The 15,498-nt window shown below is 42.5% G+C and overlaps 2 protein-coding genes across 3 annotated transcripts; one reads left to right on the plus strand and one right to left on the minus strand.

Annotated features, from left to right (window-relative positions):
- Positions 1–538: 538 nt before the first annotated feature.
- Positions 539–4,119, plus strand: ing2 (inhibitor of growth family, member 2). The gene is made up of 2 exons (XM_086197151.1): positions 539–817; positions 2,796–4,119. The coding sequence occupies exons 1-2, from the start codon at positions 673–675 to the stop codon at positions 3,494–3,496; spliced, it is 846 nt and encodes a 281-aa protein (XP_086053277.1). The 5' UTR covers positions 539–672; the 3' UTR covers positions 3,497–4,119.
- Positions 4,120–5,165: 1,046 nt separating this feature from the next.
- Positions 5,166–9,616, minus strand: rwdd4 (RWD domain containing 4). 2 transcript variants are annotated; one of them, XR_015111789.1, is made up of 7 exons: positions 9,413–9,616; positions 8,485–8,565; positions 8,281–8,390; positions 7,444–7,594; positions 7,244–7,352; positions 5,992–6,156; positions 5,166–5,904 (listed from the first exon to the last, which is right to left on the minus strand). XR_015111789.1 is itself a non-coding variant. In XM_086197258.1 (7 exons), the coding sequence occupies exons 1-7, from the start codon at positions 9,434–9,436 to the stop codon at positions 5,872–5,874; spliced, it is 558 nt and encodes a 185-aa protein (XP_086053384.1). In that variant the 5' UTR covers positions 9,437–9,616; the 3' UTR covers positions 5,166–5,871. The 2 variants fall into 2 exon arrangements, 1 of the variants encoding a protein (XP_086053384.1); XM_086197258.1 differs by having other exon boundaries at positions 6,107–6,156.
- Between the last annotated feature and the right edge of the window lie 5,882 nt (positions 9,617–15,498).

Here is a 15,498-nt window from a genome sequence, read left to right on the forward strand (position 1 = left end):
CAATTTTACTGAATAATCAAATTGTCATAAAAGTTAAGTAGATAATTACATAAAAAGATGCAAAGTCTCAGAGTAATGAGTTGATTCTGTCTCAAAATTTTAAAACATAAGGCATTAATCCTTCTCTCTCTCTGTCTCTCTCTCTCTCTCTCTCTCTCTCTCTCTATATATATATAAGTTTTACACACATATATATGTGTGTGTATGTATGTATGTGTGTATATTGTTCTCTCTTTCACTCTCTATACATGTATGCTGTCTAAACAATTCTCATGGAATGATGCTATTTGACTTGGTAAGACAGATTTTAAATATATTTCATATCGTACTGATGACAAATGTTCAACTAAAAAAAAGATACAAAAACTATGTTTAAAATTCCCTCATTGGTTTAAATTCCCGGGAAAATGTTATGTTAATGAGGTCACTCTCTGCCAATCTCTGTACACAATTCCCACCGGCCCCGCCTCCTATGACGACAAACGAGAGGAAACTGTAAAATACCATAAAAGGAAAATACTCCCGCATGCGCAGTAGCTTGAGTTTTGTTTGAAGTGAACTGCTGCCTGGAACTGCCCTACAAGCTGCAAAGTCGCCAAGCATTTCAATCTAACAGTATATTTTCCTTATTTCCGTCCAAATCTAATCGTGCCTCTATGCATCGGAGGGACGATGTTGGGCCATCACTATCCAAACACGGACAAGTCGCAACAACTGGTCAACTATGTGGAGGATTACCTGGAATGTGTTGAGTCCCTGCCTTTGGACATACAAAGAAATGTTTCCTTGCTTCGGGAAATTGATGCAAAGTATCAAGGTATTTTATTTGCGTATTTCTTGTTTTAGTGGGTTTAAATGTGGCAACACTGGAGGACGGTGTGTTGAAATGGTGGAGCAGGCGCCAGCCTCGTTCCCATTTTGCAGAAACCGAGAGCCCCGAGCTCAGATGTACTTCAATATGACTCGCTGATTTGTAGAATATTACACCGATGTGCTGTGTGTTAAATAAACTAACAAGTCAGTGAGCACAGCCCCAATACACGCCGTCTTGTTCGGTCGGTAACCAAGCTCCATTAGAAAATCTCGTCAATCGAGTTTTCTCGCCATTGACAAATGTATATAAACCCAATAATATCACCTAACATGTCAGCTTAAAGTATCGTGGCCAGTGACAAATTCGGCACCGCTATCATTAAAAAACGAGCACTATTTAATAATAAAATCAACTTTTTCATTTGGTAGACATTGCCGCCCACCGTGATGGATTATTAAGCGAATACCAGGGAAAACAATGAACAAACGTAGACGTTTGTTGAAAGTGAGCCTTCGTCGTTTGTGTTGAGTGTGTTCCGAAGTCGATGACGGAAAATTAATATTTGTCTATCATTCATTGTGTCGATAGAGACGCGAATCTTCGCCCGGTGACCACGGTCGATGCGCTTTATGTAAAGCCGCGTAACGTTCATTCCAGCTCCGGATTGTGACACCGATGATGCCATATTCAGCCGATATTTTCATTATTGATGTGTTTGGAGGCAACGTTTAGGTCGTCGTGTGTTCAGTCGAGGGAAACGGTCCTTATTGTTGCTTGGTGTTGACGCAGGCTAACCGGCAACATCGACCACCGAGGCGTTCCACGACACATTTGACCGATAGAACGATATATATATTTATATCGACCGATTTGACATAGCGTTCGTTTGAAATGTTTCTGGAGCGACGTATACAAATTCGCGGGCTTCCGTGGTGTTGCCACACCATGGTGCTCCGTCGACTGTGTGAACTGCAGAGCCGGATAGCTCGTCTTCTAGTCAACCCCCTCTGACTCTGTCGTCATTTCCGGTAGGCAGGATTTGACTACGGCTCCCCTCTCCTCCAGGGTGTAACTGTGAAATATTTGAAATTTCACAACTTAAGTTTAAAATATACACAGTTATGCACGACCTTAAACAAAAGTAGGTTATGTAGTATTTAGGGCTTGGCGTGGACCATGTAATACGTGTCATGATGTAAGTATTTGATGGTATATTTTGTACTACATATTGTGGTATACTCAAAATATTTTCAGAATTCACTGCAATTTTCAAATTGCAGATTCGCTGAACAAATTTGGTTCAGTTATTTCATTTTATAGTTTCCATTTCAATTTAGGAGACAAGATATAAACTGGTACCCAACAAAGTAAATGTCAGTGTCATAACATTATATTAGATAAATGAAAATTACATTAAGAAGTCAATACTGTTGGATGGATGTTGTGGCATCATCTTTGATGGACATCATCCAAGAGAACAGTTTATATGATTTATGGGCTTTTCCTTTTGAGGGTGAAAAAAATGGTCAAATAGGCAGTTGTTCACATACGTTTTCCCATATTCTCATCTCGTATTTTCATATAAATTTGTTTTTATAAAGATGGTATCGACAGCAGTAAATTTCAGCTATCAAACAAATCGTTTGTACAATATTGGGATATTGAATCTCTGTAAGGAATCCAATATGGCACTTGTTAGCAGCTGCCATTTTTAAGACACACAAACACTTTGAAATTGAAAAAAAATATAAGCTGACCACAGACATCATATACTGAGGTGAGGGAACTCACCGATGCTAATGTACTTCCACGTTTTGGACTCGTTCCTGTGCCACTCTCCAGAACCTGTCTTGTGAGCTATGACATTCAACATTTTCATATACTTTGTGGTTGACTTGTGACATGGCTTTTATGTTAAATCATGAAGAAAAAAGTCAGTATTTGATGATTACCTTCATTTATGTGGTCATCATCTTTGCAGAGGTGCTGAAGGAGGTGGACGAAGTATTTGAGAAGTACAAAGCTGAGCAGGATGCAGCTCAGCGGAAGCGCCTGCAGATCCAGCTGCAGCGAGCGCTCATCGTCAGCCAGGAGCTGGGCGACGAGAAGATCCATGTGGTGACCCAGATGACGGAGTTGGTGGAGAACCGCTCCAGACAAATGGACTCTAATTCGCTGTGCCTCCAGGATTCTGGCGAGGCTGATCGTCTCTCTGCAGAACGGCGCTCCAGTGTGCAAGAGTCCCCAGCTCCCGAACGCACCTCAGCCCGTCGGCCGCGGCGCCAACGCAACAGTGAGAGCCGCGACTCCAGCCATCCGTCAGCCAATGGCTCTTTGGTGGACGATGCAGTGGAAGAGCTCTCCATCCCTCCGCCCCGAGAGAAAAAGTCAAAGTCTGCAAAAAAGAAGAAACGCAAGGCCAAACAGGAGCGAGATGCCTCGCCGGTCGACTTTGCCATTGACCCCAACGAGCCCACCTACTGCTTGTGTGAGCAGGTGTCTTACGGTGAGATGATCGGCTGCGACAACGACCAGTGTCCCATTGAGTGGTTCCACTTCTCCTGCGTGGGGTTGACATACAAACCCAAGGGCAAGTGGTACTGCCCCAAATGCAGAGGGGACAACGAAAAGACTATGGACAAAAGCCTAGACAAGAACAGAAAAGACCGGCGGTCCAGGTAGTGAGCCGTCCTCACGTGGAAGACCTCTCCGGCCTGAGGGTGAAAGACTCAGTAGTAGCTGATAACAGTTGATGTGATGTAAGAGCACAATCGAGCAGATTAGTAGCAGCGCTTATTAGGAATCCAGGACAGGTTGTGATTGAACTTGTGCTGTATAACTGATTTGGCCTCATTCGCGTAAAGTTCTCACACATTGATTTTCAGGTCTAGAGAAGCCTGGTCGATTGACAGAGGTACACAACCGGTGTCAGATTATTCAGGCTTTGCTTGCTGCCTGTAAGACTAAATCCAGGGCTAAAAAGTCCCAGGGTGTTGAGAAGAAATTTGTGCGTAAGAAGCTTTCATGAATGAGGCCCATTGTTCACACCGGCTATAACTGTACTGTAGTCTGCAAGAAAGTCCAGTCCAGTCTTTAGTGAGACTTCTGTTTGATTTTGACTGCTTTACTAACCCTTTTCTTTCTGGACATGAACCTAATTTAATAAACAGTCCTGCCAATGGTCATTATTTCCTTGTTTTTTGGCAAAACAAAACAAAAAAGTTGTTTATTATCAGTTCTCTGAATGATTCCGAATCATTTGCAATCAGCGTCAGTCTCAAAACACCAAAACTGTTTGAGAGAATGACCTTCATGTTTGCAGGTGGGGGGTAGGGTGGGTGGGGTGCTTAATGAAGGAGGTGGTTGTTGATTGGGACACTGGAATAAGACATCATGTTTGTGTTTACACTGATTCACTATTATGTCAGTAATTTTTTTTATTCATTAAAACAAAGTATAGTCCTTCACTTGTCAGTTTTTCTTCTTCCCTGCTGAAGTTTCAGCGATGAAGATTCCGTCCTGGGATTGTCGGAGAATTGGCTCTTGAAAAGCTTTTTTTTGTATTTGCATGAAATTGAAAATTTAATTTTGTCATGAACTTTCCTTACCCATAACATTTACATAATACAGCTCACAGCTATGTATACCCTCCAGCAGATGTCCCTCTTTGGACACGAGTGGCTGGACGCTCCATGTCCCACAGGATTTTCTGTCTTCGATTCTTTCCTTCTCTCTGTCTAGCTTCATCATCTCTTCCCTCCAGGGCTCCAGTCTCCTGTCTAATTTCAGGATTATGTTCACGTTTAAAGGAACATGCCTTTAGAGGGGATTTCTTGTCCATTCTCCTGTGAATCAGACATGAAATTAGATCCTTCATTCCTCTCTACTTCATGAGGAAGCTGAAAGCCACAGAAACCAGCTGCTCGCTAGTTAGCTTAGCGTAGTGAATGGGAATGGACGGGAAGTGTTGGTGTACCTACATCCCAAATCCTAGCTTACATTTTCCCCCAAAATACTCTTTCCCTGCATTAATACGAGATGTTTGACATTTGTTCTGAAATCATTTAAAATGACAAGACATTACCATTTTAGTATCAGATAAGCGGAACTACTTTCCAGACCGGGGACAGCAGATTACTCCTACACCTGATCTATCATCAGGATGAAAGTATTGAACAGGTGTTGAGGGAATTAAACTTCTACGATGACTAACTTTGATGTACTCTCACCAGTGCAGTACCGTACCTATTACAGAGGTGCTATTTCATGAAACTCAGCCATAATTGAGCCTTTCACAAGACTGTCTTCATTTGAGCTGATCCAACGTTCCACACACACACCCTTTTGTGAGTTGGTCGTACATTTTATTAAAATGTAAGCATAAAAACACCCAAAACAACCTTGATATGAACACATTTCAAATCTTTACCCAGGAACATCCCGCCATTTACACGCGTTCAAATGCGTCTTGTGTATTTCTTCGTAACTGTCTTCACACATACAACTTCCTGGGATTGTTCTCTCCTTATACAGTCGCTCAAATTCATGTCACATGACATTCTTAGACAAATGGAGGACCAAATTTGATTTTATTTATATATATAAAAATTTTGAGCCCATTGGTTCACAGGGACATGATTCGTCAAAATAAGAAAATGGTGAAAGAAGTGATATTTTGAGTGTTAAAAAAAAAAAATTCTGTTTTCACAAAGTCACATGATACCTCAGAGTAACAGCTGGATGCTACTTGACACACTGACACATCCATTCAGAACCAGAATCCCAACATTTACAGCGCCAGCTGCAGGCGGTCGGGCTTCCTCTCAGAGATGGCAGTGGTGCTGCTGGATGATGGTGCAGAAGATGTCACCTCCACCTTGAGCTGGCCACGTTACACAAGATGCAGCTGGAGCGTGCGCGCGCGTGCGTGTGTGTGTGTATCCTGTTTGCTTCCTGAAAGCTTTTGCTTTCTGGAGGTGGAAGTGGTCAATCTGAGTGTAACATGTTGGTGAGGCTGGATGTGAAGGCATCGAGACAGGACGCACCCGGTTCTCGTCCTACTCGTCGTCTTTCCCTCCTGTTTTACTCAGCTGCAACAACACACAAACAACAACAAACCATCAGAACTGATGGTGAGAACAACCTGGATCAAGTCTGGATTCAAGATGATTACTTACATGCTGCACAGTTGTGAAGCGGAGTTGGCATGGGAGGAAAACATGATTAATGTTGATTTGACGTTAAAGGTCGATAAGAGTGCCATCTAGTGGAGAAAAGCTAACATGCACGTACTTTGATAACGTCGATCCAGTTCCAGCCTCTTGGCAGCTCTCCTTTGTTATCTGAAAGCAGAAGTCATTTGGGTTGAGTTCACGAAATCATGACTGGTTGATAATCTGGACTAGGAGGCCTAAACCTTCAGGCTTAAAGGGCCAACACTGAAAATGAATGAAAACAAAACAGAAAATGTTGTCAAAAAGTCATTTGTCTGAGTGACAACTGACTGCACGAACCACCTGATTATATTCACAAAAAATATTTCAGGATGTTTTACATTCAAAGAGAATTTTTACCTTTTTACCTTAGAATGAAAATGAATAGTGCAACTCTATAAACTATTTTTATTTCATTTTATCTGGCTTTTTGTTATTATGGAGGCTGCTGCACCAGAAAAAGAAAAAAGTTTCATATTATAGTCTGATTATCAAGATTACAAGATTATTATTGTAATAATCCTTACTTTTTACATTATAACAATATTTTCACGTAATAAAATTGTCGGATTTGTTTTAAATCACATTATAATGTTATTTTCACATTATGACTTAAAAAAAGTGTTTTTTTTTCTCCCTTTGGTCCTCACTTTGGAAAGCCCTGATCCCTTCGCTAACATTAGCTGGTTAACTATAGAGCTGGGGTGATTTATTTCTGAGGAGGATTGACCCAAAACATATTTGAGAGATAACTTTTTGAGCAAACACAGAATTTTATATCACTTCTAAGTGAAAAGTTGTATTCGTTCCCGGACCTCGTGGCAAAATCTGAACAATATCTGTATATCTGTTACTGAAGCCTCCAATGGCTCCTCCTCATCTTACGTTTTTATCATTTAGCCCTTTTGTTTGTCTTGCTGCTCTCTTCCAGCAAGTACAGTTCATTTCTTTAGCAGTTCCAGCTGAATAATAATTGATTGTCTGAGGCAGGAAGTCAATGCAGGTACGTGACGGAAGAATCAAGGAAAGCCCCTTAAAACAGGTGCGCGTATTCCTGCTGATCAGCTCTTGTTTTAAGAGAATTTCCAGAGTCACACAGGTGCACTATTTTCAGTGTCAAAGGCATTCAAGTTTTATGGATGTTGAGAGACAGAGAGAGAGACAAAGTGAGAGAGTGAGTGGGTGAGTAAGAGAGAGAGAGGAGTGACAGCTGCACCTGTTCTGCTGATGATCCTCCTCTTCTGAGCTTTAGTCAGCTGCTCCTTCTTCTCCTTCTTCTTGGCGGACGAGGAGGTGGATGAGACCTCACTGCTGGACGTCAATGTCTAAGGAGGAGGAGGAGGAGGATACACTCAGTCCTAATCATGAGAATGCTAACGACACAAGGGCTTTGTTCAGAAGTGAAGTGTGACTGACCACAGCAGACACAACAGGCCTGTGGTTCTCCATCAGGGCCTCTTGGTTCTCCTTGGCCCACTCAAACAGGGTGTACATCATGGCAGTGCCCAGGTTAGCCTCCACCTGCTCGTCCAGCTTAGAGAGGATCAGCTGCTTGGTCTCTGAAGAGCTGCCATCACACACACACACACGCACACACACACACACACACACACACACACACACACACACACACACACACACACACACTAAAGCATGAGTGTCAGGGTTTATCAGGTTTAAGCCATTGTGGCCTAAACCTGAAAAAGTGAATTCTAACGTTCAAATTAAAATTGACTGTTTGAGGATTCAGTATTTCTGCCATAATCTCAGGCATCGTAGATCTAAATAAACCACTAAAACTGAAGTTGTTTAACTAATTAATTCAACTTATTTCAAAAATGTTACTTCTGTTGCCTGCTTTAATTTTTTTTTTTTTTCCGCTTCATTAGCAGAAGCGATAAACTCAGTTTTCCTGGTTATAGCCCTCATCACCATGGGAAGAAAACTACTGCCACCTGGTAGTATTATTATATCACTGCTGCTATATTCAAATATTCATGTGTGTGAACTATTTAAATATTCTTAAAAAAAACTCGCAATGTTAATTTGACGGCCCAATGTAAATTTCCCCAAGTGTAAGGCATGGCATTTTGAGGAGAAACAAATCCCTATTTTAAAGAGTGTGACAGAGAAGTAATAACTGTTTAATTTTGACAGGCAGTAATAAATTAGGTAGTAAAATTGGTATTGAGAGGAGTCATTTGGTATATTTTTAAACCCGAAAAGTAATGCATTGCTCTCTGTGCAACTCACATCCTGTTGTTAAAAAAAGCATCCAGGGAGATTTGTGGCGCAACCTCAGGATACCTCTCCGGCCACGCCACATCCAGGATGAAGGCTTTGGAGTCCTCCAGGTCTCCTATCTGTCATTTAATACAGATAAAAAGAAGTTTAGACACAAAAACTTAGACTTATTAAAAAATCAGACTCTGAGGGGAGGTTTGGTGCAGAACTCACCCGAAACTGAAAAGAAGCTGGAGTTAGTTCCTTGAAACACTCGTCACCCTCATAGATGGAGCGAAGAGCCTCCAGCTCCATCTAATGTACATGACATGGCAAGATAGGAGGGTTAATGAAGCACCGTAAACTTTAGTTTTTATTTCTCTCTCATGCCACCAGAGAATACAGGTCATCTTTATAAAAAAAAAAAACCAACAACAACAACATGCGACTACCAGCAGTGCATGTACGTATAAACAAAATTTAAAAGGGAAAAGAAACTCAATATAAAATGAAGAAGAAAAATACTAATACCAAATGATCCCTTCACCATATCTAAAGAATATCTTTCAATGCATGACTGACTCTTTCTCTGTAAAAACAGATTGTTTGAAACAATCCAACAGTCAAATCAATATACATAAAAAACAAGCTTAATTTTATGGGGATCCATTAAATTTAACTGTCAAATTTATTCAATTTATGTGCATCCTCTGCTTTAACAATTGATGTTTTATTGACTAAAATGTTGCTTTTTGGTGGATAAAATACACACCAAATTACTTAATGGACTATATTTTATCTAGAAAAGGACTGGGGTAATGGTTTAGCCAACACACCGCCCTTTCTATAACAAAATAAAGCTTAAGACTTACAGATTTTTTTAAATGGAATTTTGGCATGACCTAGCCTCCATGATGAATTTTAACATTTTGGATTGAAATAAAGCCAGAACTGCGTTAGGTACTGTTGCTTGCGCGACTTAGTAGCTAAACGGACATCTTGTTTGTTGAATAAATGCCGACGTCTTGGCTACTTTGGCCGTTTAAGGGACAGACGCGTCATCAACTGTGCTCAACAGATGCCTGGCAGTCAGGCTAATGTAGCAGTTAGCCGCTAAGAGCAGCTAGCCCCCTACTGCATCATCATTCATTCATAAAGTTACCTCTTGATCCTCGTTAGCTGTCATGGTTTTCCTCTTGTGTCTTGGGGGTCTACTCTGTCAAGAGTGTGATAGTACCACGGAACTCAGCGTCGACAGTCCGTTTCCATCATTAAAACTCCCCCTGTATAGATTATTTCACAACTTCCCCAGCTGGAGCTACAGATGCCGCCATGACACTGGCTCCGTGTACGCATGCGCAAACGCTGAATCTCTTCTTCGTCGTTAATTTCCTGGTTGGCGGAAGATACATCACAGACACACGAGTTGGATGTCATTTAGAGATCCAGTTTAAAAATGAGGAATAAATTAAGGTAGTAGATCCCTAGAACAAATATTTAAAACGTTTTGAACCACACTATGAATATTTTATACAAAATAAACTGAATGAATACTTTAATGCCTCTGACATGTAAAAAAAACAAACAACAACACTGCTTTTCTTACATAAAAATTCCTCTACAAAAAAGCCAAAGTGTGTTTATCCGATGATTCTGAACTTTCCCAAAAACAAGAGAAACAATTTGGGAAGGATTCATTGATTCATCAGCCTTTGAAAACCACTGATAATCCACTACTATATTTACCGTCGTGTACTGTAGGTGACCCGCCTTTCTTGTGGCTTCTCAGAAAGAATATTCTGCCCGGTAGTTAAATCTGAAGATAATCTCAGGAGTTTTTCATCTATTTCCTTGGTTAACATTTTTATTTTTCAAGTTGTTTTTTTTTTTAAATAGTATTAAAATATATTATGAGATCTAAAATCACTGTAGGAGTTTTTTTCTCCCCCTACATATCATTTATGCATACATACATACAAAACATATTGCTAGGATATTAAATCATCTACACAGGGATTTGACCTCTGGCCTTCCTAAAGAGCCTCATGAAGGAAAGCAATAAAGCAAATCTACATTAGTAAAGTCTGGATTAGTGGAGGACCGACTGATGTACTGTCAACTGTGGAACCAGGTTACAAAACTGAAAAGATCAATGAAAACAGAATATTACATGCAAAGAAAAAATACGGTAAAGCAAAATGATAAAGAAGTCTAGAAAACCCTTAATGAAATAATGGGCTTCCTTTATGGAATCAGAAGGCACGTTTCTGACCAAACCATCTGATACAGCATATCACTGTAATGATATCTTCTGAAATAAGGTCAATGTACTCAGCCAGAATATGGACAACACCGATTCTGATTATTTAAAGCTCATGAAAAAGAATGTGATGATAGACAAGAGTTGCACTTTTTCAGTTTAATAGTGTAGACAAGCAGGAAGTAAGAATGTTGCTGAAGTGTCTGCCTGAGCACAGCTCAGTGGGTACTGACATGCTGGACAGTAAAGTACTTGGTCTGGCAGCTGTCTATGTTTATGGTCCAGTTTGTCATATATTACATGCATGCTTAATGAAGGGTATTTATCCCACTATCTGGAAAGAGGGTAAAATTATTCCCTAACCTAAACATGGCAGACCAGCATTCACTGGGAGAACAGTAGACCTGTCACTATTCTCCCAGTTCTCAGTAAACTGATGGAGAGAAAAGTCTACTCACAAACACAGGAATACTTTGACTGTAATGGGTTGAACACAGGTTTTCAACATGCTAAAAGTCTTAAACATTCAACTTGTGGTCTGATATAAAAATGCTGAGTCTTCATCTGAGCATGGTGAGGTGTGTTTTCGCCTCTCTTGTTCACTGACTCTTTACGTGCATGAAACTAAAGCTGAAACCTGACTGGTCAATCTGACATGGACTCCAGTCATGGCCATGAATTACCCAGAAGTCTGTGCAGCAGCATTCGATGAACCAAAGATGACAACCTGAACTCTCCTCTATTGTTTTGTCATTATTAAGTCTTTCAAATCTACCCATCAACTCTCAACAAGTCTCGCACGCATGTGCAGATTTGATCTTTCATCCAATGAGTACAATAAAGACCTGATACACACAGACGTGAAGTTTGTGTTGTGAAATATCAATGAAGATGAAACTGCTCTGACTCTTCTGTTCAATGTGTGACGGAAGACAAACTTTTCCTCGTTCTTACGCCGGTGACAAGTGACAGTTGTGGTGCTGAGCTTAGCTGGAATGTTTGAAACTTCCTTCCTCTGGCTGCACAACCAGGTTTTCTAAAAGTTAAATGTTTTGAGGATCATTGGATCACTTATCCCCCAGAGCGGTGAATGCTTTCACACCTGAGTGGCTGCTGGGTCAAGTCCCTCCCTGTGCCTCTGGTTTTTGTTCTTAGAGTGAACACTTCCTGTTTATGGACATCAATGTAAATAAAAACACAGCAAGAGTCCAAAAGTCTTTATTGAGGGTAGGAAACGTCCCACTCCTGTAGAAATACAGAAATCTAACAATCTCACATTAATCAGTCATTTCTATGGCTTTTTTATGATTGACAGCAGGGTTGGTGAGTTACAGGATAGAGAATATTGATTACACACACACACACACACACACACACACACACACACACTCATTCTATCAAGATCAATACATTGGATCCAGAGGGGTGAACTACGAAGCGAGGTCAGTGTGTTAGAGAGGGGCGTTGAGACTAAAGCCAGGGTTTTCAATGTCACGAAGGTGGCTCTCTTTTAACCTGGCTAGATCACCATGGTAACTGATACGGCAAACAACCTGGTCCGGAGCAGGTTACGTTCTGAGTTTCTGAGTATAAAAAGCGTTGTCCTTTCACTAACCACCTTTTTTTGAAAATGGCATTACCATTTTTGAATAATCCGGTGGACCTTGGCGCAATTATTGTGCAAGGTTCTCTTTAGGGGGAGAGAGTATTCAGAGACCGGAGTGATCGCCATCTTTTCCTGACATCATCCCTATGAACGCTACAGATTCTCAGCTGTTTTTTTTATTGTTATTGTTTTTTTATTCCAAACTGCTGGAGCCATATAATCACTAATGTAGACAATACTTTGAAAAAAGAAATAGAATTGATCATCTTTTGGTATTTGTCACAGATATATTCAGTCTATAGAATTAATTTCACTTTGATTAGGCCAAAAACTCAAGTATTTCCACTTATGCTTTATTATGGGACAGAGTCAGACCTGAATGCACTTCTTGTGTAGAAAATGTCACAGAGGAAAGACAAATCCGGGTCTTCCCCAACAGGAAGCCCTGGATAACAAGTGAAGTCCAGACCCTGATCAGAGCCAGGAACTCTGCCTTCAAGTCAGGGGACCAGGCTCTCTACAGCACCGCCAGAGCTGACCTGAGGAGGGGCATCAAACAGGCCAAGGTCTCCTACAAAAACAAAATAGAGGGGTACCTAACGGACAATAACCGCGTAAGATGTGGAAGGGCATTCAGGCCCTGACCAACTACAGAGGCCACCCCCCTCCCACATCCCCCAGCAGCAGCAGAGGAGCTGAACAGCTTCTTTGCCCGGTTTGAGACCACCTCCAGACACCCGCAGGCACTGCCCCCCCCCCCCCCCCCCCGCCCGATTCCAGCACAGGCACCCCACCTCTTTCCCTCCGGGAACAGGTGATTGAACGGTGATTAAAGCATGTGCAGACCAGCTAACAGGGATCCTCACCAAACTTTTCAATCTCTCCCTGACACTTGCCACCGTCCCCACATGTCTGAAGGCCTCCACCATCCCCATCCCCAAAAAATCTGCCATAGACAGCCTAAACGATTACAGACCGATAGCCCTGACGTCTGTAATCATGAAGTGTTTTGAGCGATCAGTCTCCCAGCACATCAGAGACAGCTTCCCTCCCTCGACCCCCACCAGTTTGCTTACAGGGCAAACCGGTCCATGGAGGACGCCATCGCTCAAACGCTTCAAACAGCGCTGAGCCACCTGGAGACCGGGAAGAGCTATGTGAGGATGCTCTTCGTGGACTTCAGCTCAGCGTCCAACACCATCATCCCGGACATTCTCCATGATAAACTCCTGCAGCTCCGTATCCCCCTTCCCACCTGCAACTGGCTAAAAAACTTCCTGTCGCAACATCTACTGCACGTCTGTCCCTCCTGGGTGAGGGATCCTCCTCTGTTGCTCACCCTGAGGTTTCTCAGATTTTTCCCTGTTAAAAGGGTTTTCTATGGAGTTTTTCCTCAGTCGATGTGAGGGTCTAAGGGCAGAGGATGTTGTTATGATGCCATGTGAAGCCTGGAGACAAACTGTTTGTGAAAACGGGCTCTACAAATAAAATTGCCTTGCATTGCCTTGCCTTGCCTGTCAAGCCGCCCTCAGTTGGTGAGACTCCACACACACACCACTCCTCCACACTCTCACTCAGCACCGGGTCCCCTCAAGGTTGCGTGCTGAGCCCTCTGCTGTTCGCCCTGTACACCCACGACTGCACTCCAACCCATCCAACCAACCGCATCATCAAATATGTGGACAACACCACCGTGGCTGGACTCATCCATGACGAGGACAAGACAGCGTACAGGGCGGAGGTAGAGAAACTGTCTCCCTGGTGCTCAGGCAACAACCTGACCCTGAAGTCCATGAGACCAAAGAACTTATTATGGACTTCAGGAGGAACAGACAGGACCACACCCCCCTCCTCATAAATGGAGAACAGGTGGAAACTGTCACCACCTTCAGGTTCTTGGGCACCCACATCTCCTCCAACTGCTCCTGGACCTACAGTGTCAGGGCCCTGGTGAAGAAGGCTCAGCAGAGGCTGCACTTTCTGCGTGTCCTCAGGAAGAACAGCCTGGACTGCAAGCTGCTGCTGGGCTTCTACCACTCCTCCGTGGAGAGCGTCCTGACCTACAGTCCAGGAGTGTGGTACGCTGGCTCCACAGCAGAGGATAGGAGGGCGGTGCAGAAGGTCATAAACACCACCCAAAAAATTATCGGCTGCCCTCTGCCCACCCTGGAACACATCTCCTCTTCCTACTGCCTCAGAGCGCCTCAGAGGAAGAGCGCTCTCTTTTAACTAGCTTCACTGTACCCCCCCCCCCCCCGTACAGCGACAATAAAAGATTCTGATTGAGTATCATGTTTAAACGTGGTGCATCAAGTTTTAAGTTTCAGAGCTTTGGATGTGGGAGGCATAGGGAGTGCATTGAGTGGTAAAGTAAATATAGAAATTTATGAATTTACACAATTGGCAATTTTCTGTCAGCATTCCTCTCTCCCCTTATTTGCAGCAACTGTGTTGCTTTTTGCTGTCATAATTGTTTGATATTGTTCATTCCCGGGGCTGCACGGTGGTGCAGTGGTCAGCACAGTGGCCTCACAGCAAGAAGGTTCCGGGTTTGGAACGGGCACGGGATCTTTCTGTGTGAGTTTGCATGTTCTCCCCGTGCCTGTGTGGGTTCTCTCCAGTCCAAAGACATTAAGATGGGATGAGGCTAATTGGATACTCTAAATTGACCGTAGGCGTGGCTGTGAGTGTGAATGGTTGTCTGTCTAAATAAGATGGCCCTGTGATGGAGTGGTGACCTGTTCAGGGTGAACCCCGCCTCTCGCCCGAAAGCCTCTGGGAGAGGCTCCAGCCCCCCTGTGACCCTTAACAGGATAAGCAGAAGAAAATGGATGCTTGGCTCATGGTATGGCACAGGGTTAAATAAACATTTGGTCACTTTTGTGAATATTTTGATGTTATTGATTGTCTTATTGTGACTGTCTTCACTGTCATTTTAGAAGGGACGCTGGGCTCCTGCCTCTCAGTGGTCCGTGAATAGAAATAAAGAACACATTGATTCGCAACTGAAGGGTTTGGTAATTGAGGAAAGGTAAAAGGAAAATAGGAGACAATGAATTGAACAGTGTGAAATATTTGCTCAAACTTATCTTTGCCTCCTCTCCTCCTCCCAAGGAGTCCAACGGGCAAACAGCTCCCCGGGGTCTTGCACACTTATTTATAATTCAGGGAGGTTTAACACCAAGTGGGAAGTGGGTAGGGGGAGTTTTAGCTGTGCTATTTAATTTGATCAATGGATCATTTTCTACCTCTTATCCTGTAAAGGGTCATGTAAATATCATTGTCTTCTTTTTGGAAATACTTCTTCATACAAATATTGAAAAGATGATGTTGTATTGAGTCTCGGAGGAATAATCCATCCATTTCTACTGCTTATCCTGTT

Source organism: Aulostomus chinensis, chromosome 24 (genome assembly GCF_037954235.1).
Source record: "Aulostomus chinensis isolate RoL2024-O1b breed Wild chromosome 24, RoL_Achi_v1.0, whole genome shotgun sequence".
Lineage (NCBI taxonomy): Eukaryota > Metazoa > Chordata > Actinopteri > Syngnathiformes > Aulostomidae > Aulostomus > Aulostomus chinensis.

Coding starts and splice junctions, on each gene's coding strand:
- rwdd4 (XM_086197258.1), bottom strand. CDS start 9,436: ATGACAGCTAACGAGGATCAAGAG. Junction 8,391..8,484: donor CAGCTTCTTTTCAGTTTCGG/GTGAGTTCTGCA, acceptor ATTAAATGACAG/ATAGGAGACCTGGAGGACTC. Junction 7,353..7,443: donor GGCCTGTTGTGTCTGCTGTG/GTCAGTCACACT, acceptor CCTCCTCCTTAG/ACATTGACGTCCAGCAGTGA.
- ing2 (XM_086197151.1), top strand. CDS start 673: ATGTTGGGCCATCACTATCCAAACACGGACAAGTCGCAACAACTGGTC. Junction 818..2,795: donor AATTGATGCAAAGTATCAAG/GTATTTTATTTG, acceptor TCATCTTTGCAG/AGGTGCTGAAGGAGGTGGAC.